This window comes from Clinocottus analis, unplaced genomic scaffold, assembly GCF_023055335.1.
Source record: "Clinocottus analis isolate CAN_PGR_092001 unplaced genomic scaffold, fCliAna1.0.p SCAF_5, whole genome shotgun sequence".
NCBI lineage: Eukaryota > Metazoa > Chordata > Actinopteri > Perciformes > Cottidae > Clinocottus > Clinocottus analis.
In genome coordinates this window covers 10,340,128-10,363,576 of record NW_027176207.1, presented here as the reverse complement: position 1 = coordinate 10,363,576, position 23,449 = coordinate 10,340,128, and the positions used below count along the sequence as shown (strand labels likewise).

General features: G+C 41.0%; 2 protein-coding genes across 4 annotated transcripts; one reads left to right on the top strand and one right to left on the bottom strand.

Annotated features, from left to right (window-relative positions):
• Positions 1-480: 480 nt before the first annotated feature.
• supt6h (SPT6 homolog, histone chaperone and transcription elongation factor) lies at positions 481-17,807 on the bottom strand. 3 transcript variants are annotated; one of them, XM_068599927.1, is made up of 37 exons: positions 17,516-17,807; positions 15,881-15,991; positions 15,625-15,792; positions 14,677-14,750; positions 14,362-14,545; positions 14,122-14,203; positions 13,675-13,930; positions 13,388-13,489; positions 13,091-13,204; positions 12,850-12,939; positions 12,490-12,632; positions 12,156-12,301; positions 11,895-12,005; positions 11,494-11,774; positions 11,254-11,408; positions 10,591-10,786; positions 10,263-10,402; positions 9,945-10,062; positions 9,766-9,842; positions 9,535-9,670; positions 9,215-9,352; positions 8,750-8,917; positions 8,526-8,653; positions 8,152-8,359; positions 7,761-7,908; positions 7,440-7,582; positions 7,188-7,328; positions 6,777-6,972; positions 5,897-6,042; positions 5,729-5,821; positions 5,496-5,609; positions 5,239-5,363; positions 4,149-4,261; positions 3,981-4,058; positions 3,691-3,881; positions 3,061-3,368; positions 481-2,350 (listed from the first exon to the last, which is right to left on the bottom strand). In XM_068599927.1, exons 2-37 carry the CDS (start codon positions 15,978-15,980, stop codon positions 2,158-2,160), a joined length of 5,304 nt encoding a protein of 1,767 aa, XP_068456028.1. In that variant the 5' UTR covers positions 15,981-15,991; positions 17,516-17,807; the 3' UTR covers positions 481-2,157. The 3 variants fall into 3 exon arrangements, with proteins under 3 accessions (XP_068456028.1, XP_068456027.1, XP_068456029.1); XM_068599926.1 differs by lacking the exon at positions 17,516-17,807 and adding an exon at positions 17,317-17,335; XM_068599928.1 differs by lacking the exon at positions 17,516-17,807 and adding an exon at positions 17,163-17,301.
• On the top strand, positions 16,807-21,516 carry sdf2 (stromal cell-derived factor 2). Its single transcript, XM_068599930.1, has 3 exons — positions 16,807-18,174; positions 18,721-18,917; positions 19,985-21,516. The coding sequence occupies exons 1-3, from the start codon at positions 17,991-17,993 to the stop codon at positions 20,282-20,284; spliced, it is 681 nt and encodes a 226-aa protein (XP_068456031.1). The 5' UTR covers positions 16,807-17,990; the 3' UTR covers positions 20,285-21,516.
• The last annotated feature ends 1,933 nt before the right edge of the window (positions 21,517-23,449 follow it).

The following is a 23,449-nucleotide window of genomic DNA, read 5'->3' as shown; positions in this document are numbered from 1 at the left end:
AAAGTATCAGCACCACACTTGTGTGCATTTTATTAGTTTCCTCCCCGTCCTCTTGTCATGTGTCTTTGCTGCTAATGGGATGCATACGCCGGCTCCCATGACCGCAGTCATGCTCACAACACATCTCTCTACTCTGAGATAACTGTGATCTTGAAAAAGGAGGGATTGTTTCCAGGGAGAAACAAACAGGAAGTTACATCCGAGACTAATTCTTTTCCTTTGTAAGTCTGCATATGTTCCCTTTGCTACTATTAAACACACTTTTATGTTAACTGAATATGACAAAGTGTTTTTGATCACCGTGTTGTTTTCCGTTTAAAAAATAAGCTGTAATATTGCGTAAACAAACCATGGGGAAAATTCTTCACATTCTGTTCCCAGCTAATCATATTTGTACTGTGAAGAAACACACACACACACTTATATGTACATCACATGTCAGGACTGCCAGCTTTTTTAAAAAATTAGCATGAACAAGACTGAGGGTTTAGTATGAACACTTTTATTAAAGAGCTCACAGGTAGAAAAGGTCATCAGCAGTGCCAGACATCATTTCTCCTCAATCACCAACTAGCGCCGAACCAATCACAGCGACGCTGAGAAAGATGCAACATCTCAATCTGGCAAGAGATGTTAAACCAAGTTAGTTTACTCAAAAAACATAATTTTTAAAAACATTATGCATATGATGGGACCATGATACTTTGCACAATGAAGCACACCATTGAATACCAGCGCTGCTTGTTTGGACTGTGGCAGAGCTACAGCCGAAGAGAAAAAACAAACAACCCGATGCATAAATCGAGAGGGATGCAGAGAGTGGCTTAAAACTGCCACACGACGATAACAATAGAGATTCAATGTGTTTTAAACAACAATATAGTCATTCTAGTAAAATAGCTGCGTGCAGTCCAGAATAATATACATGTAAACGCAGTGGGGAGTCTATTTGATAGTAGCTTCTGCCGATAGTGAACTCTTAATTTGACTGTTGAAGCTGTCTTGAGCTGGAAAGCAGCAGCCGGTTCAGGAGATCACATCCTGCACGGTGGCGAGCATCATGTCCCAGTGTCAGCAGTGAAATACTCACTGGAGAACAAAGACACAAGAACCAAATTGGAGTCCACTTTCAAAAAAATGACCGTTACACTGACATGACGAGGTACTTCCACTTGTGTTTACTAAAATCAACAGTAAAAAAAAAAAATCTGAACAAGCTTCTTCTGCACTGCCTCGCATAGATGCAGATGAAGTCATCTCAAACGACCACTGGTACCCTGAACGTGGCACCATGTTAGTCTACACGGTATTCTCAGAAGGTCAAATAAGAGCCTACAATACAATACAGGCTATATACAGAAGCCAAATAAATGAAGTCAGCTGGTCATAATACAGTATGTGGTGGAGACAGACAATAGCAGTAACTCAAGGTCACATGACAGTTTCTCCCCTTGAATTCATTTAGATTAAAAAAATCAGCCTCTACCCTCACACGTGGCGTGTCGATAAGGTCCCAGGTGTTTGTTTGACAGATGTGAAGAGCAGAGGCTTAAGCTTCAAACAGAAAAAAACAGGCTTTATTTATTCTGACGCATTCCATACAAAAAAGTATATTTCCTGACTGGCTTACCAGTCTGCTATTTTGGCAACTGCTCGCAAAAATCCACCAACCGTAAAGGAGAAAGTGGATTCTGGAAACTGCAACTGTGCCTCTCTGTCAAAGCCATTCATGGATCAAACAAATTGCAAAAATAAAGAAGGACAGCTTGCGTGATATTGTCTGTGTAGGTCCATATCCTAAATTAAACTGCTGTCTGATATTCAAGTTTCTTTTTTTGCCATTGTACTGACTTTCTGCATGACACATAGTGTTAATCTGACTGTACAGAATACTAGACAGCCAGAGGAGTTGGCTGCAGGTAGGTGCTGAATCATCTGGGATGACATACAAGAAGACAAGCGGGAGGAAGGGGATGAACCGTGATACCAGACTGATAAAATGCAGCTACGATATCAGGAGGCGATTATGAATGGACAGTCAAGGGCTCATAGGTTGTGGGAGAGACAAAGGGTGGAGGGTTATCCAGATGAAGAAGCAGTACAAAGGATGGAGTTGAGTTGTGGAGCGGGGGGTGTAGCGAATCCCCCCTCCGTGTCCTATCGGTCCATCTCATCCAGTAGCGGTGTGGCGTCTCCGGCGATGGACATAGGTGTGCTCTCTATCATTGGGCTGGGCGACGGTCGTGGCGTCATCCTCTGGGTCTTCTTACGCCCCTCTGCTTCTTTTTCCTTCAGCCACTGCTCCGCCATCTTGCCCCAGTCCACTGCGGAGGCGCTGCTGCCACTGGCCCTGCAAGGAGGGAGAACAGACAGGGAGGTATTTTAGTCAAAGACAGTGACATATTAAATGGCAGGCTGCTGCTTAGCCTTACATGATGCAGATTGTGGGTTTAGCACCATCTAATGGCAGAAAAACAACTCATTGATATCTTTAAACAACTAGTTGATTTAAATAAACATCGAACTACGAAGCAAGAAATCTATTTATGTCCTTCACCCATCTGAAAATCCTTCCATCCCATCTATTCTGCAGTTGGCAGGTTTATTGCTGGTGACCCAGGGACGTGCAGTGGAAATACTATCGTCACAACTGAACACTTCTTTACTTCCATGAAGCCAACAAGCATTAAGCGGTTCTCAAAAACTCAGCAAGCAACACTTTGAGGGGGTGAGAAATCAAACCGCTCCGAACGAACATGCATTCCCAACGACCACGCGCTCTGAACGGCCACGCCCCTGACGACGTGGCACGCGATTGGCCTGCTCCTGATGAGCACGCAATGGTGAACAACCACGTCCCAAATGGGCACTAATACTGCAAAATACAGATAACAAGTGACATTTTTGTTTAACTTGACGATTTTTTTTTTACCTTCAGTAAATGCTAGGATCACTGTACATGAAAGATTCAATTTTACTCTGAAAGAACCAGGATGCCTTTTTAGGAAACACATGGTTAAAGTGCATCAGGTCGCTCACCCATATTCTCTATGTACTTACTTTGGCGGTGGCGGTTGCTGCTGCTGTTGCTGCTGCTGCTGCTGCTGTTGCTGCTGCTGCGGCGTCCTTCCTCTGGATGAGGTAGAGGATGTCGGAGTGCCGGATGAGTGGCTGTGACTGCTGTGGCCGTGATGGCTGTGGTGGGACACATGGCTTCCGTGTGGAGGGCCGTGTGTGTGAGAGTGTGAGGACTGCGGGGTAGTGCTGGTGTACTGCGGCGTACCCAGAGCCTGCTGGCTTGGCGTGGTGTAAGAGTAGCTTGGCGTCATCAACGGTGTCGCAATAGGCTGCTGAGGTGTGGCAAATACCTGCAGAGGAGAAAGTACTGGTAATGAGAGTGGCTCAAGGAGTTACGAGAGAAAAGTAAATCTATATTCTACTTGTACAAGCACAGTCACATGAAGCGGTGCAACTTGTATTAAAAAAATATTTTTGTATTGAACATTTTTTAATTTTATTTTATCAGGTTATTCATTTAAATCATTTTAGATCATATCTCTGACTTAATAAATTATATTATGGTACAAGACTTTAGAAAGTGAATGATAGGTCAGGCTTTTAGGAGCCACCAACATCTCCATAACAACCTCTTTCCATCCACAGGGGTCAAACATTAAAAGCTACACTCACATGATAAGCAGAGGAGCTCCCTCCTCCTCCTCCCCCTCCTCCTCCTGTGCTGCCACCGTAGCCGTACTGGCTGGAGCCCCACTGAGCGGGGGTGGTGTTGGGGTTCTGGCCCTGGCCGGTGACTGCGGCGATGGCATTGAACATCTGAGAGGTCATGTTGCGCGGGAGGGCGTTGACCGCTCGCGTCAAATCTAGAGAGGAAGGAATACATTAGGAAATGGTACAATTTACTACAACTCCACTCATGTTGAAAATGTAGATTTAAGTATATGGAAGAGATCGGGTCTCACCTGCAATGTTGATATTGGCCGGGGTGGCGTTCAGGGACGCAGGAGTCCTCGTTCGGCTACTGTTGCTTGGAGTGATGCCTTTGACAGAAAGGAAAGTGTTAGTCCATAACCCGTCCTTAAACTGGTTTAAAATACACAATTAACATGAGCTACATAGTGTTTTCAGACCTGGCACAGGCTCTTGGTAATGGTCCTTAAACCAACGGAATAGTCCATTCACTGTCGGAAATATCTGTGACCGATAGCGGAAGCCATCCGGGGTGATGGTCACATACTCAACCCTAAACAAACAGAAAAGATGGCATGTTGAAATACTGTTCTACTTATATTTATATACTTGTATTTAAACCTTGTTGTCAATCAATGAAGTAAACATCTCACAAAAGATGTCTTGGCAGACAAGCAGCTGTACGATAATGATGTGGATAAGAATTATGTGCTGTTTAGTAATTTGCACAACATAAATGACATGTATGATTGGGCCTCTGAAGTAGATCAGGACCTGTGCAGGTCACCATATGGGACTGATTTGTGATAATTAGAGCAGGTGTTCTCAACTTTTTGTAGTTTGAGGTCCACGTTGGATTGTTAAAAATATTCAGAGGACACGAATCCCATATAAATAAGGAACAAACCATGACAATAAAAGGGAAAAACTGGGCTGCATAAATGTCAGCTGTAATGACCAAATCGTATATTCTGCTTCATACCCTCACCCATCACAGCTGCCGTTATAAGTCAATATTTGATGTATTCAGGTTCATATTTCCTCACCACACACCACAGAGTTTTTACTGGCTCAGGATTTCAGTAAATTCAATTTAATGCAAAAAGACATTTTGTAATCCGAGGAATCTAGCTAGCTAACGATAGCAAAAAGGCTTGTTTCTATCTGATGATGTTTTGTGACAACCGAGGTGATTGGCTTTTCAAATGTAAAAATGTGCGTTGTTTGAAATACTGTGTTTTTAGAACTGTGATTTTACCACATTTAAATATAAAAATAATTAGTGTTGTGAATTAAAATACAAAATATAAATATTAAACTTTTGACATGAGGCCTGCTCAGTGATTGAGAATAGCGGATTTTGAGCATTGAATAGGAGTGCCTGCTGTTTCTGTGGATTTACTATGAGCCTGAGCTGATTTGAGGAAATTAAACAAAATCAGTCCACCTTGGTTATTCAACATTTTCAATTTATGGCATCGTTACAGCGAGTAATCTGAAAACGGATTATTCAAGGATGTTTCTGCTCACCGTGGTTTTCCGCGAGGCTGGTAGCCCAGTATGAATTTTCCTGGCATATCTTTACACGCCGAAAGAAAGTAAGGGATAAAAGTAGGCTTCTCCCTTTTTGTCTTGACCAATAACTCCTCCATTTTCTACCAGAGAGAGAACCAGACAAAATGAAAGACATGAGTTAAACATGTGGCAAAAACAAGCAGTGGAATGAAATGAGTTGTTAAGTTATGCGAGAGTAACAGTAAGAATGAAATCAGAGTGAACAAGTTTACCTCCTTTTTCCCCCAAAGGCCGTCCTGGAAGTACTTATGCCCCAGTAGATCCCTGGCAAATGATGCCATTGGCTGAATATACCGAGCAGTGATTTCATCCAGATCCTCAAACTCCTGCAGAGAATGAAAGAGACTCTTGAGAACCATGCAGCAGCCAAAAACCCTGTGATGCTTCACAACACACTTTCTGTGGGTTCAACTATCATGCTAAACAAAGAGGGAAAACATCTTACTTCAGTATTGATCCAGAGAGTGTGCCCTAAGCTGAATGCGTTCTCTTTGCCTTCTTCCCTGACATCCACATGTTGGTAGATGCCTTCAGCCACCTTCAAAACATTCCAGTTAATTTGGGAAATGCTGAGTTACAGCCACTTTAAGTTCCTTTTTAATCGGTTTCTTACTTTCCAGGTGACAGTAAGGTGGTTCTCTCCCTTGCTGCTGGGTCTGATGATCAGGTCTCCCTGGTCCAGGGTCTCCATCATCTTCTCTGCTTGGTTGAAACTAATATTGTGGAAGTTCGGGTGGGCAATCACACGCTTTATGTATGCTGGAAAGACAGGGGGAAAGCAAATAAATAGTATAAGAACAATGATGTGGAGGTAAATGTCCTTATGTAAGCCAAGTATATTATGAAGAAGAAATACTTAAAAGTAGCACATAGTTTTATTAGTTATTTATATTCAAACAACTTTAATCATGAGTATTATCTCTGCCAGGAGAGCTGTGCAATCGCTTGTGTGTTCACATATGCATCGGTGAGTGCGTACTTGTGTCCGTCTACAGCTAGTTTTGTATTCTGCTGCAGCGAACTGACTAGTATTTTGGCTGCATGCTCAAGGACCTCTGCTGATTACGGTGACGCATATTTTCTCAAAACACCTTTTATTGCAGTGATAACACAGCTGAGTGCATCTCCAACACCAAGGGGAAACAGTTTGCTCACTTTAAGAGGGTTTAGCTAACCGCTAACAACTAACCAAACTACCAGTATACACAGTGCTCGGTACCTCTGTATCACTCAGCTGCTGCTATGCTGACAGACAGCTTGGTGAGTTTCATTTTGTTTTTGGTAGGATTGCATAGAAGGATGTCTCATACAAGTTGATTGCCTTTAGTATTCATCCTTTGTTTTTGAGTTTGAATGAAGTGTGATGTATGACAGCTTAAAGGCCGTTGGTGTCGATACAGGGGGCTCAACCAATTGTGGGTTGTGTTCACACACCAGGCAGAGATCTGCATTCTACAGTATACCCGTCTAGTTAATCCTGTTATTATACTCACGTGTTCGCTGTTGTTTCTTTTTGAGCTCCTCCTCAATTTTTTGGTCTTCGGACTCTGTGTCAAAGTCATAGTAAGTGTCTTTGGGGAGCTTCCACTCATTGGCCTTGTCCATCAAATCTGAGGTGCGGCATGTGAGATCGACGCTGAATTTTTCAATGTCGATTTTCATGATGCGAACGTGAACTGTCATGCCCACCTGAAAGAAGAGGAACAAGCTAGTGTTACACAGGTGCCACAAAAGAAAGAAACAAAGCAGGAGCACAGAAATTGCCAACAATTAATCATGGGTTGGGAAGTATAACTGGCACTAACTGCAAACTTTGAGACATTCAAATGTTTACAAGTGACATTGACAAAAGTAAAACATCAGCAAAGCACAACAAAAGAATACAACAACAAACAACGCCTTACCTTGACCCTCTCCTCAGGGTGTTTGACCACTTTGTCACTAAGAAACTTGGTGGGAATGAATCCCTGGACGCCATTATCTAATCTGGACCGCACCCCAATGGCCTGACCTGGACATGAACCGCTGTCAAAGTGATTCCACACCTGAAGCAGAAAAACAAAAACACACACAAAAAAGTTGACGTTTAGATGTCAGACTTTCAGCTTTTTTGTACCACTAACTCGTCAAAAGAAGAACACTCAGGTGTCTAGTACCTCGCTGAGTTCAGGGAAGTTGTCCTGCTGGCAGAAGGGACACTGCCACAGGCCTGTAGAATCATTACGGATGGCCTGGTCATAGCTCTCTCCCTGAGGCCGCCGGTGAGCAATACCAGTTACTATACTGGTGATCAGCTTACCTGCAAGAAAAGGAGAAACAAACATCAACTACACAAGCTAACAAAGCTGCATCTGTACCCCGATTGGTACTTCATCAACATCATTCCTTTGAACAAGTCTTGTGCCGTGACAACTGTGCCACGGATTTTTGGTAAAATTGGATTCAAGAAATGTTTACTCCAGAGTGGTGTGAATTACCAATATAAAAGGTCTCTGGAGTCTCCTTTGTGAGCAGGTTGAAGACCTCCTCAGTGTTGGGGACTCTGTAGGGAACTCTCAGGTCTTTATATCTGCAGCTCAGCTCTGCACGGATATCATACAGAGTAATCCCCTTGTTGCCGTAACCCTACATGGACAAAGCAAAAATGAAAAGAGTGAAAACTTTGCGAGAGGAGAATAGATGTAAAGTTTAAGAGGTTAAGTCTTAATTGTAAGTGCACCGCTGAAAGGACAAAATGTAATAGTTATTTTAATAATCAAATGTAATTTTTATAATTTGAATATATATTAAAATGAAGAATATTTTTGACAGCCCATGCTGTTATAAGTCAGACATTGCTGCGGTCAAAGCCACTACGCACACACTGACCTGTCTCTCAAGCTCTTCAGCAAAGGCATCCAGGTCCAGATCTTTGAGACGTTCTGGATTTTCTAAGATCTCCTCCAGAGCTCCAGCTGGGTTGGCATCCTCTGCAGACTCATCATACTCGAGGGCGTCCACAGCCATCTTGCGAGCCCACTCGTATGTCTCAGGGTGGACACGAGATCCATCCAGAACCTCAATGTATGAGTCGGTGCTGTGTGGAAGGTTTGAGAGAAGAAAAAAAAACGATGCAATATTAAAAAATTGTAAAAACTTTACAACAAGCTGAACGGTAGATCACTACTTTGTCGGACAGTAGAAGAATTTGCCCTATGGAAAATAATTAGAGTGTCTAACAGAACCCTATATAAGGTACCAACCTGTCCCCAAGCGATGCAGTGTCGATCTTGATAAAACCGGCACAGTTGATAAAAACTTTGGGGCCCATGTGACACATTGTGACGAGCTGAGTTCTGTTTTCAAGTCGAGTGTTGTTTTGCTTTAGAATCTGCACAAATAAAAGATGTGATTATCAGTTCAGTAGAAAAGACTCAATACTTTTGTATGTGACAAAATAATGAAAGACAGCAAAATAAAAATATACCTTGAGCAGTTGAGAGCCCTTTCTTATTCCCAGACCACAGACATACTGGACTAGACTTTGAGTGTGAGGATGGGCAATGGCCTTGTTCACGTCCACTCCAACCTCATTAACACGGTTGATGAATTCACAGTAAAGAGCACAGAGCAAATCTTCCTTCACCACTTGTTCCTGAAAAAGAAAGAGAAAGAAATGCTGTTTCACACAATTTTAGGTACAGAATCATGCATAAGTCTATGTCTACAAGCATCAAGTTTTAATAGCCATCAGTGATGGTCAGGAGTTTAGAGAAGCAAACATTATTATTTTAATATTGGTCAACTGATTGGTTGAAGCAGTATGTATCTGACCAGGCTGAAAGGAATATTGAATGCTTGTTCCAGACTGATAGATGATGGGTCTGTGTGTATGTGTGATATATATATCGATAAAAACAAACGCAAATCCAAAATAACTTCAAAGTCTCACCTGCAGTGGGTGTAGTTTGAGGCAGAGAATGTCATCATCAGAGCTGCACACCTGAGCATACTCCATCAGGGGATCCTGGATCTTCCTGGCTATCGACACAGCCTGTCGCAGTAAGGGAGGGTAATCCCTAAAATCAATCTGCATAGATAGAAAGCAGGGGGTCAGGAGAACATAAGCAGCAAAGGTAGCATTGGGCCACATCTTGGATCCACATATTAATAACATTGCTTTGGTTAACTGCCATAGTCAAATAGCAAAATCACTAATGTTTCTGTGCCTGTGTATGATGAAGATGGCATGGTGAGGTGTTAAACATTTACCTCAGATCTCTTGCTGTTCATGTACAGTGTTGCCAACTCATTGTCAACAAGTTCCACACCAACAGCAGGTAGAGAGGACTCTTGCTCAAGCTCGCTGACAGCCCTCTTGATGTCCTCCATGATCATTTGAGCATCTCTGCACACACATAATTATTTCAACTTCATCTCCTTATAACTTGTAAATGCTGTTTACAAGATGCTGTTCAAAATGTCCAAACAAAATCAATTTACCGATTTTCCCCAGCGACAGCGACCACATGAGGTTTCTTGCTGGACAAAAACTTCTTGAGAGTTTCGATGTCGAAGGCCTGAAGATAACACATCCAAATGAGTGATTATCTCTAAGCTCCATCCATGAACAAAAGCATCTGTTGACCGCAGAGAAGCACATTTGTGTTCCCTGCATGTACCTTCTTCTCTCTGTCATCCTCCTTAAAGGCATTCCTCCTCTTCATGAAGTAGGGCAGACGCAAGAAGTCGACCACCTCCCCTTCCCCATTGATCAGAGCACAGAAAACCGGTGTATCTCTGTTGGGGCATAGTTTGCAAGTAAGAACCTGTACTATTCGTCACATAAGTTTGTATGCTGTAAACTGTGCTTGATCTTACATGGTTGTAAGAACGTGCAGTATTTCTCCCAAATTTTAAAGTGAGCATTTTATTTATAGATGACAAAACATGTAGCTACAAATATATCTATGGGAAAACAAATACTGTGGGGCGCATACCTGCTGGGGGCATAGGCTACACCCAGAACCCGAATGCCTTTGCCCTGACTCTCATCCATCAGATCGTCATCTTCCTCAACCTGCTGATCTGGTCGGTAAGGAGCCACCTTGAGCCAGTTATATAACCGACGACAGCAGGCCTATGAAGAGAAATAGAGGACCGCAGAACGTTCAAAATGAGTTCTTAGGTTAAACCACCAATCAATTTTGCTCTATAGTTTGAGAGACATGATGCCTGTGTTAAGAGTTGACTGTCTTATTTTTGTTTGCGGAACACTATTTGACTCATGTAATATTACAACACATGGAGACAGATGTAAGAACTTACCCTGACAATGCTCTCTTTGGCCTCAGTGATCAGTTTGCTCTTGAGCTCCTTGGCCATCTGAGGGTAGAGGAACTGAGTGAGAGCTCTCTCTATGGCTAAAGTTCGCTGCCTGTTCCACTCCTGCACTTGGTGACTGAACTCATCCCTGTAGTAGAACTGTTTGATCTCATCAAAGTATGTCTGATCCCCAGCATACCTGAAGACAAGCAGAGAGAGAAAAGAGTGCCTTAATATTTCCAGTCATAATTCAAAAGCCCCATGTTCTTCTGACAAGGATGTGGAGAAAAAAAACACAAGCTGCAGCTTAAAAATAAATTAAACTCGAGGGACCTACCCTACTTTTCAACTCTCCTTTTCACCAACAACCAAGCTATAAAGATGCTAGAAATGGCACAACACATCAGATCCTGTGCTTGGTAATGACCAATGGATGTGTACGAAGGAGTGACAAGAATTATAAAACCTCAGGATGTTTGTATATTTATGATTTTCTCCATCCTTAAATCTGATTGAATGTAAGTGGCTGGCTTCCTTGGTCTGCCTATAATCATGAATTAATAGCAGGATTGAGAAGGTTTATCCTGCGCGGATCTGGCAGACCAACGTCATTGAACATTGATCATTCTCCATTGTAATTTTTGTCAGTGTTGTCACTGCGCTTACCCTTTGACCCCTATAAGGTCTATACAGATGTCAATGGAAAGCAGCCCCTCCTCCTCTGCCAGGCACATCTTCAAGAACTGATCTCCATTCAGCTCTTTTACAGCCTTGTTCTTAAGATACTTGAAGGAGTAGGCAAAATGAGCCTCGTCTACCTCCTAAAGGAAATAAGCAAATGGCAATGCAGATTTAGATGAACCCTTTCTGTTTAGTCAGAATGTCTGTAAATATGCGTGTCCATACCTTTTTGCCCTTCTTTGTAGGCTTGATGTTGATCTTGGCCCTCTCCTGAAAGGTCTGTCGGAGAACATGTCTGACCAACGGTTCACGAGCAATCTGCATGGCCACCATGTACCTGGTTCCTTCCAGCACTGCCTCAGGAGAGCTGAACTGACTGCAAACATAATCTCTGGCCAGCTCAACAGGCTCAGCTGGGAACTGCTCTGTCTCGTGACGCTGGTAACTGTCTCTCAAATTTTCTCCAAACTGCTCTGGAGTTAACCCAAACTTTTTAGTCAAGCCATCTGCAGTAAGAAAGAAACAGAGAAAGAAGTTGAAGTGCTGCCAAGCAAAGAAAAAAAAATAAAAAAAATAATAATGTATAGAATGAACAGACTGTGTGCAAGGTAAAAAAGGAGACTAACCAAGTCCCACGCTCTGACAGATGCTGTACATATCTCTACGAGACGCCAGCTTGAGGTCAGGTCCTTTCTGGTCTTCTTCTTCTTCTTCTACCTCCAATTCCTCTTCTTCACCTAAGGAGGCGACACACAAAATCAATCAAGTAGCCAATTGTTACTAGGCTCAGCTCCTAGAAATGGGTTTTTAAATTAGAACTGACAAAATCTGCACTATCTGTCCATCATCATCTAATGAGATGGTCAATTCAAAAGCGTTCATCTTACCGTCCTCTGTCACTTCTTTGATCTTCTTGAGCTTCTTCTTACTGGTTTTGGCAGTATTCTGCATCTTGGGGATGTCTCGGCCGTAGTAGAGCAGAAAGTGGTTGTACACATCACCCAGCTCTTCAAGAGTCTGCACATCTTTTAGCCTATTAAAAAAATATATAAAATAGGTCAGAAATAGACAGAAAACTGAGTCGTTTATTGTCGAGCACCATGTGAACTTTATCACTTCCATTTTTTGTAATTTTTCCTTGCTTAGTGCAGTTTCAACCAAATACAGCACGCAACAAACAACACATAATAAGAGATTATCTTTTTAAGCCTCGAAACGCACCTCTCAATGTCACCGGTGTCCAGAGGACGGACGCCGTCAGCCAAAGGTTTGTCAGGGTCGGCTGAGATTTGCTCATACTGGTAGGACTGCATTTTCCTAAAGAGACGGGTCAGGTTCTGCTTCCGTGTCTTCAGTTGAGTCCACTGGTGGATAAAATTGTTGAGGTCAAGAAACCAGAAGTGGCATACAAACACCAAGATGATGAAAACAAATGACTGATTACTTAAAATAATGCTTAATTAATCTTAAAATTGATTATTATAAGATGGGCTGCGAACCCAGAGGATTCACCCCTTGGTACAATGTCTTTTCGTTCAGTCTGTTATCTAATCTTTTGCACAAATGCAATACCAACATTACCTTTTCATCCCACTGCCACACTTTCCAAAGGTCATTGATGTTTAGCTCAGGCTCCACATATTCTTTCCTGTAGAAAGCTATAAATGGGACCTGGGGAAAAGAACACAAATGTGTCATTTGCGATGTCACATTTTGCATCCTTTCTTAAAAGACATAATGTTATTGGTTTTTAAAAGAAAATCAACCTCAAAGGGAACAAATAAAATAAATATATCACATGGGTATGGTGATTTCACTGTACCTCAAATTGCTGATTCCTCATGAAGTTGAGGGCCTCTTTGATCTTAGCAATTGTGCTGGGACCTTTCCTGCTGAAGTTTGTGGTCGTCCCCCGGTCTAGATAATCTGTGCTCTCCTGGTTAGGGCACAGGAAAAAACAAATCATCTAGATGTGATCTAAACCCAAGGAGTATCAAATGATTTATCCCACAAAAAGGGAAAACTAACTCATGACTGAAAATCCAAGAAAGTTCTTTGCATTATTTATGCATGCATATTGCATGTATGTATTTCAGAGTGTGGATGTCAAAGGACGCACCTGCATGGAGATAGTAAGAGTGGAGAAGCCATGTCTGAAGATCCACTCCGCTTCTTCTTCCAGCTCATCATCTTCAGCTGGTTTAACAGGGATGGATCGTAACTATAAAACGGAGCACAGATTAGGAAAATAGGCACTCAAATTTTATCCATGACTAAATAAGATGTCACAGCTCAACTGCACATACATTTGAGGAATCAGTCATTAAGAACCTATATGGTCCATATAAGACAGTGAATCAACACTGTTAGCATCACAAACACTGACACACACACACACACACACACCTGGAACCTTTCGGGCATATCTGTAGAGCGGATCTCATTGTCTTGGTCAGTCATGTGACTACTTTCCAGCTCACTGGGCTCGTAGATCTCAAAAATGCTCTTCCTCCCCTGCCTCCTCTTTGTCTGCTTCTTGGGGCGGTCCCACCCCTCTTCATCCTGGTCCTCTTCCTCCTCCTCCCCCTGGTCGTATGCATCTGCGTCGAAGTCAGCAAAGTCAAAGTCTCCACCAAATATTTCTTGGGCCTCCTGGAGGGCTCTGTGGGAGGATGAACAGCGACGGGGAGAGAAGCAGTGATTATGTGTTTAACTTCACTCGTTTCTTAAAGCAGTTTGCCATTTTGCGTTTGTTGTCTCATTGGTATCAAATATGAATATTTATTAGCACGCGTATTGCCTTACCAATGATGAATATTTTTAGGATAAATTTGAAGTATAAACTATACTCACGCATCTGTGTATCCTGAGAATTTCTTGCCCCTCTTTTTGGTGATGGGTTGGCCATCATCATCAACAATAAAATCGTCTATATCTGTAAGACAAATGAAAAAAATGTAAAACAAATCAATTATAAACCACATTATTTAGAAATCAAGCATAGTAATCAGTTTACATAACTGTTTGTCTCCATTATTTATTAGCTTTTTAGAGACTCAGGTCTACACAAAAAAAACCTTATTCCTGGCCTACCCGATTCCTCGTCCTCTCCTTCTTCATCGTCATCTGCGTGGTGGAGAGGCTCATCAACAGCCTCGCCTTCCTCCAACTCTCCCTCTGCATCACCATGAAATATTTCATCTGCGATCTGGTCCTTCTGGTCCTCATCATCTTCATCATCATCATCAAGCATTTTTACACGGTCATATTTCTTTTTCTGTGACACAAGACAGGTAAAGCATCAGTACTGCTAGAATAAGTTTTTTCAAGTGTACAGAAATGTGGGAGGCTTCAGTATATTTGTACCCATTTACTATAGAGATATTAGTAATTAGGAACTATTCTTACCCTCCTTTTCACTTTTACACCTAAGTTTTCCTCAATTAGGTCCAGGTCATCTTCATCGAGGCAGTCGTCATAAACTGCAAAGAGGAAAAGTCTCAAAGTGATACATCTTGATACCAATCAATTCTGTTATATATATATATATATATATATATATATATATATATATATATATATATATATATATATATATATATATATATATATATATTGTATATGAGGTCAATTGTATTATTTCTTCTCGTCAAGGTACACAATAAGGACCATAAATCAGTTATGAGTTAAGTTTGCGTACTACGGCCATATTTGAGATGTATAATAAAATTTAAAAAATCGGATAAACATATATTTTGATTTGAAAAAACAAACACATAACATACAACGCAAGGCATTTTACAGAAGAAAAAGCAACTTGTCAGTGCTGTATGTGCAACGTAACAAAAAAATGTTCAGGGCGTTACTAAATTACCTCAAACAGTTTGACATTTCTCTGATGCAGTTTCTTCAACCAACACATACACACCACTGACGATCATGATGGCATTATACTTTTTCAAGTTTTTCCTCTCTTTATAAGTTTTAAAAATTCAAAGATTGTTTTGGCTTCCTTTGTAAAACGTTACATCAGTGCTTACCATATATGACACACCAAGTAACACAAACATATATATGTTAAATGATTCCATAATACAGCACTTTACATACATGTCACTTATCAAACATGGACAACATTCATCAATAGCAGGGTAGGGAGTCTTCAACAACAGTAAATTTGTTGTTCATATTGTAAACATAAGTAAGAAGCTATTTTATAAAACACAATTGTCAATGTGTGAATAAAGTGTGAATAGTGATTTCTTTGTTTTTGTCCGTGAGAGCCATGAGGGGGGCAAATAGGAACGACACACTGTATGTTGGATGTACCCCTTTATAAACATATGATGCACTTACCGCGCTTTTTACGCCGATGCTTGACTTCTTCTTCTGAGTCACTCGCTGATGCACTTGGATTTCTTGGACGTTCCTCTTCCTCCTCCCCATCCTCGTCTCCATCATCAATGAGTCCACGTAAATTTCCTCGCTCATCCTGGTCCTCTGTGTTCTCTTCTTCCTCTTCATCTGTTAAGAAATGAAAGATAAATGGTTTACATGTCATGCAACCCCACCTTTGAAACACATACCCAGAACTGAACAATTAAAATCTCACCATCTTCCTCCAAAAACCTCTGTGTCTTTTTGGGCTTTAGGTCTTTCTCATCAAACTCCTCCTCTGACTCTTCAGCCTCGCTCTCAATAAAGTCTGACATGACTGCTGTTCCTGAGAAGAAGTGCAAAAAGCTGTCAGTAAACATGCTTAACACCATCAAAGCATTTGTCACAAATACACAATCCAAACACACACACAATAACTCATGCAATATGCTCTAGTGTTATAATGTAGTTGCAATTCCATTCAATAACATTCAAGTTTCTTTCATTTCTACTTCAAGATTGGAGAAAATAATTGGATTTCCCCCTGTCCGGGAGTACAACACATATATTGCTCAACAATTTGTTCCAGCTCTTCATTAACATTAAATGATAACATGGGAAATATTCAAATGCAAGACATGCTTTTGTTATGGCTGCACAATTTCACCAAATGGAGACATAATTGTACTTGTGTTTCATCAAAATTCACACATCAGATCACAACATTTAGATTCCTTTCTCGGGTTTAAGATCTCATTCAGAATTTTAAATAAAGTGCTGTGTATTTGACCAATGTTCGAGTGTATTCTTTCATTTGACCTGGCCATTGTTTTCATTCTAACTCAGCAACATACAGTACGTTGCAACAAAACTAGATTTAGCTGGCGTTAAAAAAAGAAAAACGTTACTATAACGATGTCGCATTGCGCACACACAGATGAAGTGGATCAATCAAACGCATGAGTGCCGTGCTTTTTAAATCTGATGAACATTACGGTCAATAAACTGTAACGCTGACGTTATGTATCTTATGTTTCTCTATCGGTGACCCCGTTAGCTTACGTTATTTTACCTGTGACCCCGTTAGCTTACGTTAGTTTATCTGTGACCGCGTTAGCTTACGTTAGTTTATCTGTGACCGTTAGCTTACGTTACTTTACCTATGACCCCGTTAGCTTACGTTACTTTACCTGTGACCGCGTTAGCTGACGTTATTTTACCAGTGATCCCCGTTAGCTTACGTTAGTTTATCTGTGACCGCGTTAGCTTACGTTAGTTTATCTGTGACCGCGTTAACTTACGTTAGTTTATCTGTGACCGTTAGCTTACGTTACTTTACCTGTGACCGCGTTAGCTTACATTATTTTTACCGGTGATCCCCGTTAGCTTGTTACATTACTTGTGACTCCGTTAGCTTACGTTACATTACTTGTGACTGCGTTAGCTTACGTTACTCTGCATGTGGCCGCTAGTTCACGTTACTTTACCTGTGATCACTTTAGCTTACATTAGTTTACCTGTTATCGAGCAACCACCAACTGATGTTAATGTAACCGATGCTCACGATGCGAGTTGGCTAGCGAGCGACCGTTTAGCTAACTCGTTTTTTGCGTTGTTGGTTTTAAATATATATACACGGAACGATACATAAACTGGCAAATAAATACAAACCACACATATGTGCTTGTAGCAGAAATAGACTCAGGCCTCTGAGCCAATTTCGCAGTCTAACGTTTAGCATATCAGTATGTTAGCCTAGCATTAGGTAGAACGACAACAACGGCCAACTGCACGAGTGTTTGCCGTTTAAAGGTTGTTAGCGAAGCAGCAGTGTTAAGATCGTATATTATTACGGCAAAATTGGACTTACGCGTCTCACCGCTGCGGTGTACTCCGTTAATGTTTACAATAATAACGGGATTTTGTTGTGTTTTGTGTTTCTGGGAGCTTGTACATGTAAAAATGGCCGATCACGAGCGGCGTGATGGCAATTCCGGTATGCTTCCATCTTTCCCGGTAGAAACGCGACGCCCCCTGCTGTTAGACCTCGACTCTAAGCAAAATAAAATAACTAAATATAAGACTACACAAAATAACTACTGGTAGTATTTCATGGTGATCTTGAGAACATTTTCGTACACATAAAAAAAACATCACAGTGACTCTAAAAAATAAACCGAAAACGAAATAAAAACCTCAAGAGGCGTGTACAGTGTGCGCCTTCCGAGCCACGAGGGGCGCTGTTTATTGCGCTTCACCTTGGCACGCGGTACCTCTTTAATGACGTAGCGATAAATTATACAAATCTTTAAGAGGCATCGGCGGCTGCTTTAGATTTAGTAGGAATGGGTCTCTTAGATTGTGCTGTTCTCCCACACTCTTTACCAAGCATTTTGTTATTGTTAACCTGTATATTTGGACTGTCACTTGGTTCGGAACTGAGTTTTGTGACATGCGGATCCGTCCTTAAACTGTTAAATATAAAGCACAATGTGAGACTACATTCGCACGACGTACGCTACGGCTCCGGTGAGTTTCCTCTCATAAAACGATTATTAAGCATGAAGAAACATAAATCGTGTTTTTCACCAACATTGACTTAATTTACCGTTGCCTACCTCTTCAAACATAATGACTGATTTCTATGTACAAAGGTTAACAGTATAAACATGGCATATGCTGTCTCCATTATGTGCCACGACTCTGTCAAATAGCGGTCCACAGACATACTGGGATATTAACAAAGCAAATATTTACTTAACACGTTTGGACGTATCCTTTAAAAAAAAAATAATAATTATCTTTATTTTAACCAGCAGAGTAAACAAAGTTGTTTCTCTCAGATTCATAAGGACAATTTAAATCTAAATCCAGGTCCAAGCAATCTGCAAATACAGGAATATTGTAGCCCTCAAAGTTAACCACAATATGTTTGCTAACATGGGTTCAAAGTCAAACCTAAAACAACAAGTGTGTGTGTGTGTGTGTGTGTGTGTGTGTGTGTGTGTGTGTGTGTGTGTGTGTGTGTGTGTGTGTGTGTGTCTCTGTGTGTGTCTGTGTGTGTGTGTGTGGCAGGTAGCGGGCAGCAGTCTGTAACAGGGGTGACTGAAGTGGAAGACAGCAACAGCTACTGGAGTGTCCGTGGGACAAGTGACACCTTGTGCCATCGTGGCACGCCAGTCAAATGCGGACAGAATATTCGTCTCACCCATGTCAACACAGGACGTAATCTTCACAGCCACTACTTCTCCTCCCCGCTGTCCTCTAACCAGGTGGGTGGTGTGAGAAGTATATAGGAAATAGAAGAAGCTTCATGTTATGAGAAGCATCATCCACATACTGCAGAGATTGTCAAATTATGTCTATATCTTAAAGACAGTTTGATATTTTCAGCATAGTTCACAATGTTAAATGGGAACATGTTAATATTGTTAGAGCTCATCTTCTACCTGTCAAGGACACTGATGGATTCATTGTAGTAACATTACTGATATGTATTCATAGATGTAAAACACCAAGAGGTTGGTGCTCACATTGAGTGAAGACCAACGTTTTGAGATGGAACTGAGTTGACTGCAGCTTTTACACTTCACCAGACTGTCTGGGAAAACAGCCTCGGGTCAACAAAAACCTCTCCAATATTGAGGAAGTGTGAAAACACTATGTCGCTGAAGTTTAACAGGGTTGGAAGATGTGTGCCATGCGATTATAGAAATGTGTCTGTCAGACACTTTGTTATCCTGTTTATACCATAGTAGTTATTCTCTTCACATTCCAGGGTCTATTAGATGATTGTGGACACTATCCAGCAGCTTGTGCGCTATCTTAGATCAGCTTCCAGCTCGACTGGTGACTCGGACTACCTGGCTATTATATTGTAAATCAATAAACAGGACTGCTGTATGGCACTTTTTGATTTTCAGGATTGTTGCATCAATGTCTGGTTATTTTATTTTTAACCAGTTTCTCATCCTAACGTAACCTGCCTGGCCTCCCTCATCCACTCAGGAAGTTTGATACATTAGTATCAGTAGTATTAGTACACCCTTTACTGGAGACTAAAGAGTATCCGTAACTCTGCATTTGGAGAAGAAACAAGAAGCCAGACAAAACCAAACATGTCTTTACATTTACTGTGTTTGGATATCTAGCTTGGTAAATAATGGTATCTGTAAAAGCTGTTTTTATTGTACAAAAATGGAAGGCAAAATGTTTCGCTGAAGATTAAATACAAAACCTAAGTATGATCTATGTCTGGAAAGTTAAGAGATTGTAAAATATCACAAGAGCAAGGTACGCCATCCTCTATTCTTTTCTTCTAATCTCTTTCTCTCCACAGGAAGTAAGTGCATTTGGCGATGAAGGGGAAGGGGACTACCTGGACGAGTGGACAGTTCAGTGTGGGGGATCTGTGTGGAAGCGCGAGGAGGCTGTCCGCTTCCGTCACAAGTCCACGGATGCACTACTGTCAGTGACGGGGGAGCAGTATGGACGGCCAATCCACGGTCAAAGGGAAGTTCACGCCATGTCGAGCCCCAGCCAGCACAGTCTGTGGAAGGCCATGGAGGGCATCTTCATGAAGCCCAGCGAGAACCTGGCAGGCAGCCGAGACTACAGCCACCTACACACAGAGTTCTGAACTTGACGTTTCTTCTTTGTTTCCTTCACTTCCCATTGTCCTCTCTGTCTACCATTGTATTCCTATTTCCGTCTCTAATTATACATGTTAAAGCAACCTTTCATTTTCCTCTCCAAACACCTTTTGACTATCATCTTTTGAGGAGATTGTACCAAAGTCTGTCATGGATCAGGGTACAATAACTTGACTTTATCAATTCATACCAACCTCTCTTAATTATTGAGTTTTACGAAACACAACTTAAATCCTCAAAAATCCATCAGCAAAGTTAAGAGAGCTACTGACATTTAACTAGAATTATTGTTTGCCTCAACAGGTACACAGAGACATAAAGGTATTAAAAATGCTGTTTCACTTTATAAAGACATGTATAACTGTTGGATACTTTACATCCTCAGCTGTTTGTTTTTTTGTCACACTACAACACAGAAGGCAGAGTAGGTTTTGCAGATAAGTATTAAATCATCAACTAAGTCCTGGACTTTTTGGATTAAAACACATTGTTACACTTGTGCCTTTATCCTTCTTTAAATGTACTAGGCTAGGTGTTTAAGCTGTGGAGCCTTTTACACTTTTGGAAACATAAGAATTGTATTGTGTTTTTATAACATTTGTAAGCCAATTTATACTCGATGGACAAGCAGTGTTACCTTTGTACATTTTCCCCGATTAAGGTCTCATTAATTGTTTCAGATAAATGATTTAACACTATCTGACATGACAGAACAAGCCGTTTTCTTTCCTCTGAGGTGTATTTATATGCTTTACATCATTGAACTGAATGCTGTTTGTCAGTTTCTAAGTGCTGGGGGAAAGAACAGTGTTTTACATTCATACTGTCTGCATACGTACGTGTTATATCAACTCAAGAGGTTCATGTGGGCAACAAACATGCAATGAATACCTCATATTAAAGTGATTTGTATGCATACCAGTATTAGCGTGACTAATTTATTTGATTTTTTTCTTTTTACTTTGGCTACAGGGGTGGAAATGTTAATCTTAATACAATTAAAACATCAATATATTTAGAGAAAACATCTGTCTTTTTAGGTTTTATTGCAATAAATAAGATCCCCATTTTCAAATGCAGACCTCCCCAACCCGGGCTGTTGAAGAGTGAGAGATAACTAAGGAAGTTCTGATAGAGACAGACAGATATTTTCACCAATGGGAAGTGTCCTTAAACACACTTGTAGTTATCTTAGGATCCTGCCAAATGGTTGTGGAAATCTCCCTCTTAATAAAATAAAATGCTTATCAGATGGTTGTTCGTGCATGATTACTTGAAATGCATCTTTGATGTCGTCAATGACTCCTGATAACTGCATGCACAATTTGCCAACATGAATTATGTGATAAAAGCAGCACACTAAAGATAAACAGATAATGTAATGTTTCTTTTTCACTGGTGTTCCTTTACTTGATCATACATTAATTAAAATTGGAATCACTTTATGAATGCCAACATCCTCATTTTGCACACAAAGATAAAACCAGATGAAAAGATTTGCAAGTAAGACAAGCTGTTAATGTCTGTCTGGGCTATTGTACCTAGAATAATGTCTTGTTTGTCTACTTAATGGAATGTTTTGGTTCATTGTCTGTCCATTTTAATGGGTTTTAAGGGCATTGGCTATGAGGCTATTCTCACTTGTGTTTAACCTATGCTCTCTAATTATCAAGTAATGGCTGATGTGTGCACTGCTCCATAGGACGCCCTTTTCTAACACGTCAAAAAACAACCAAATTGGCCTGGACTCATCACATATTCCATCCAGCTGCATAGTATTTTAAGATACAGACCTCAGTAGTAATGACTTCATGAACTTCTTCAATGATGAGATTCTGGCTATTAGAGGCAGGATCGATGATCTCCTGGCCTCGACCACTGGCGGTCCATCCTCAGGTTGCCTTGGAAGCAGCTGTGCGCCCTGATGTGTGCCTGGATGGATTTTCTCCCATCAACCTTGACCAATTGTCTTCAACGGTTTCTACTTCTAAATCTGTCTCCTGGACCCCATTCCGACCAGGCTGCTTAAAGAAGTTTTGCCTTTGATTAGCGCCTCTATACTAGATATTATCAACGGGTCTTTTAACGGGTCATGTATCAAAGTCTTTCAAAGTGGCTGTAATTAAACCTCTTCTTAAGAAGCCCACTCTTAATCCAGAGTTGTTGGCTAACTATAGACCTATCTTTAACATTTTCTTCCTTTCTAAGATACTTGAGAAAGTAGTCTGAATGACAATAGTTTATTTGATAAGTTTCAGTCAGGACTTAAAAAGCATCATAGTCCTGGTGACAATTACGAATGACCTTCGAGTTCAGGTGTGCAGGCCGGTCGGATCACTATATTCCAGTATGAAAGATAAGGATGAATTAAACTGTAATAAATAATAATAATAATAATAATAATAATAATAATAATAATAATAATAATAATAATAATTCAACTAACGCTACTTCTTTCCAGGAGCCTCTGTGCTTCCCCGCCTCAAGTTTCCATAGATCATGGCTGTCTGCAGCCACTCCTGCCCCCTACCTGCTGCTATGGCGGCCCTGCTGGTGCCTGTCCTCTCTACCTCCTTCTGATTTATGGACCGTGATTATCTGGATCGGGGTCCTGTACACATGACATTTATTGCTTCTGTCCATCTGGGGAGAGGGATCCTCCTGTGTAGCTCTCCAGAAGGTTTCTTTCCTTTTTTTGCTGTAAAAGTGTTCTTTAAATATCTTTATTTGGGGGAGTTTTTCCTGATCTGATGTGAGGTTATGGGACAGGGATGTTGTATTTGTACAGATTGTAAAGCCCTATGAGACAAATTTGTATTTATGATTTGGGGCCCTACAAAATAAACTGAATTGAATTGAGGGGTAACTTTTGTGTACATGTCTGTCACAAATGCCAAGGTGAGACAACTCAAAGCAGTTATGTGTGTAGTGCTACATGACCTGCATACACTGTGTGAAGGTGATATGAGAGCCTTCTGCACTTGAGGAGGCAGCTTCTCTGACTCACAGCTGCTTTAATACTCTCTGGTACCTGCATGGGGAAACTGCAGTAAAGGGCGCTCAGTGAAAACCCTGCTGTGTTGTCATCCTATTTTTAGGGTTAGTATTCAAAATGGCACGGTGAGGATGATAACAAGTGACAAGTAAAGCAA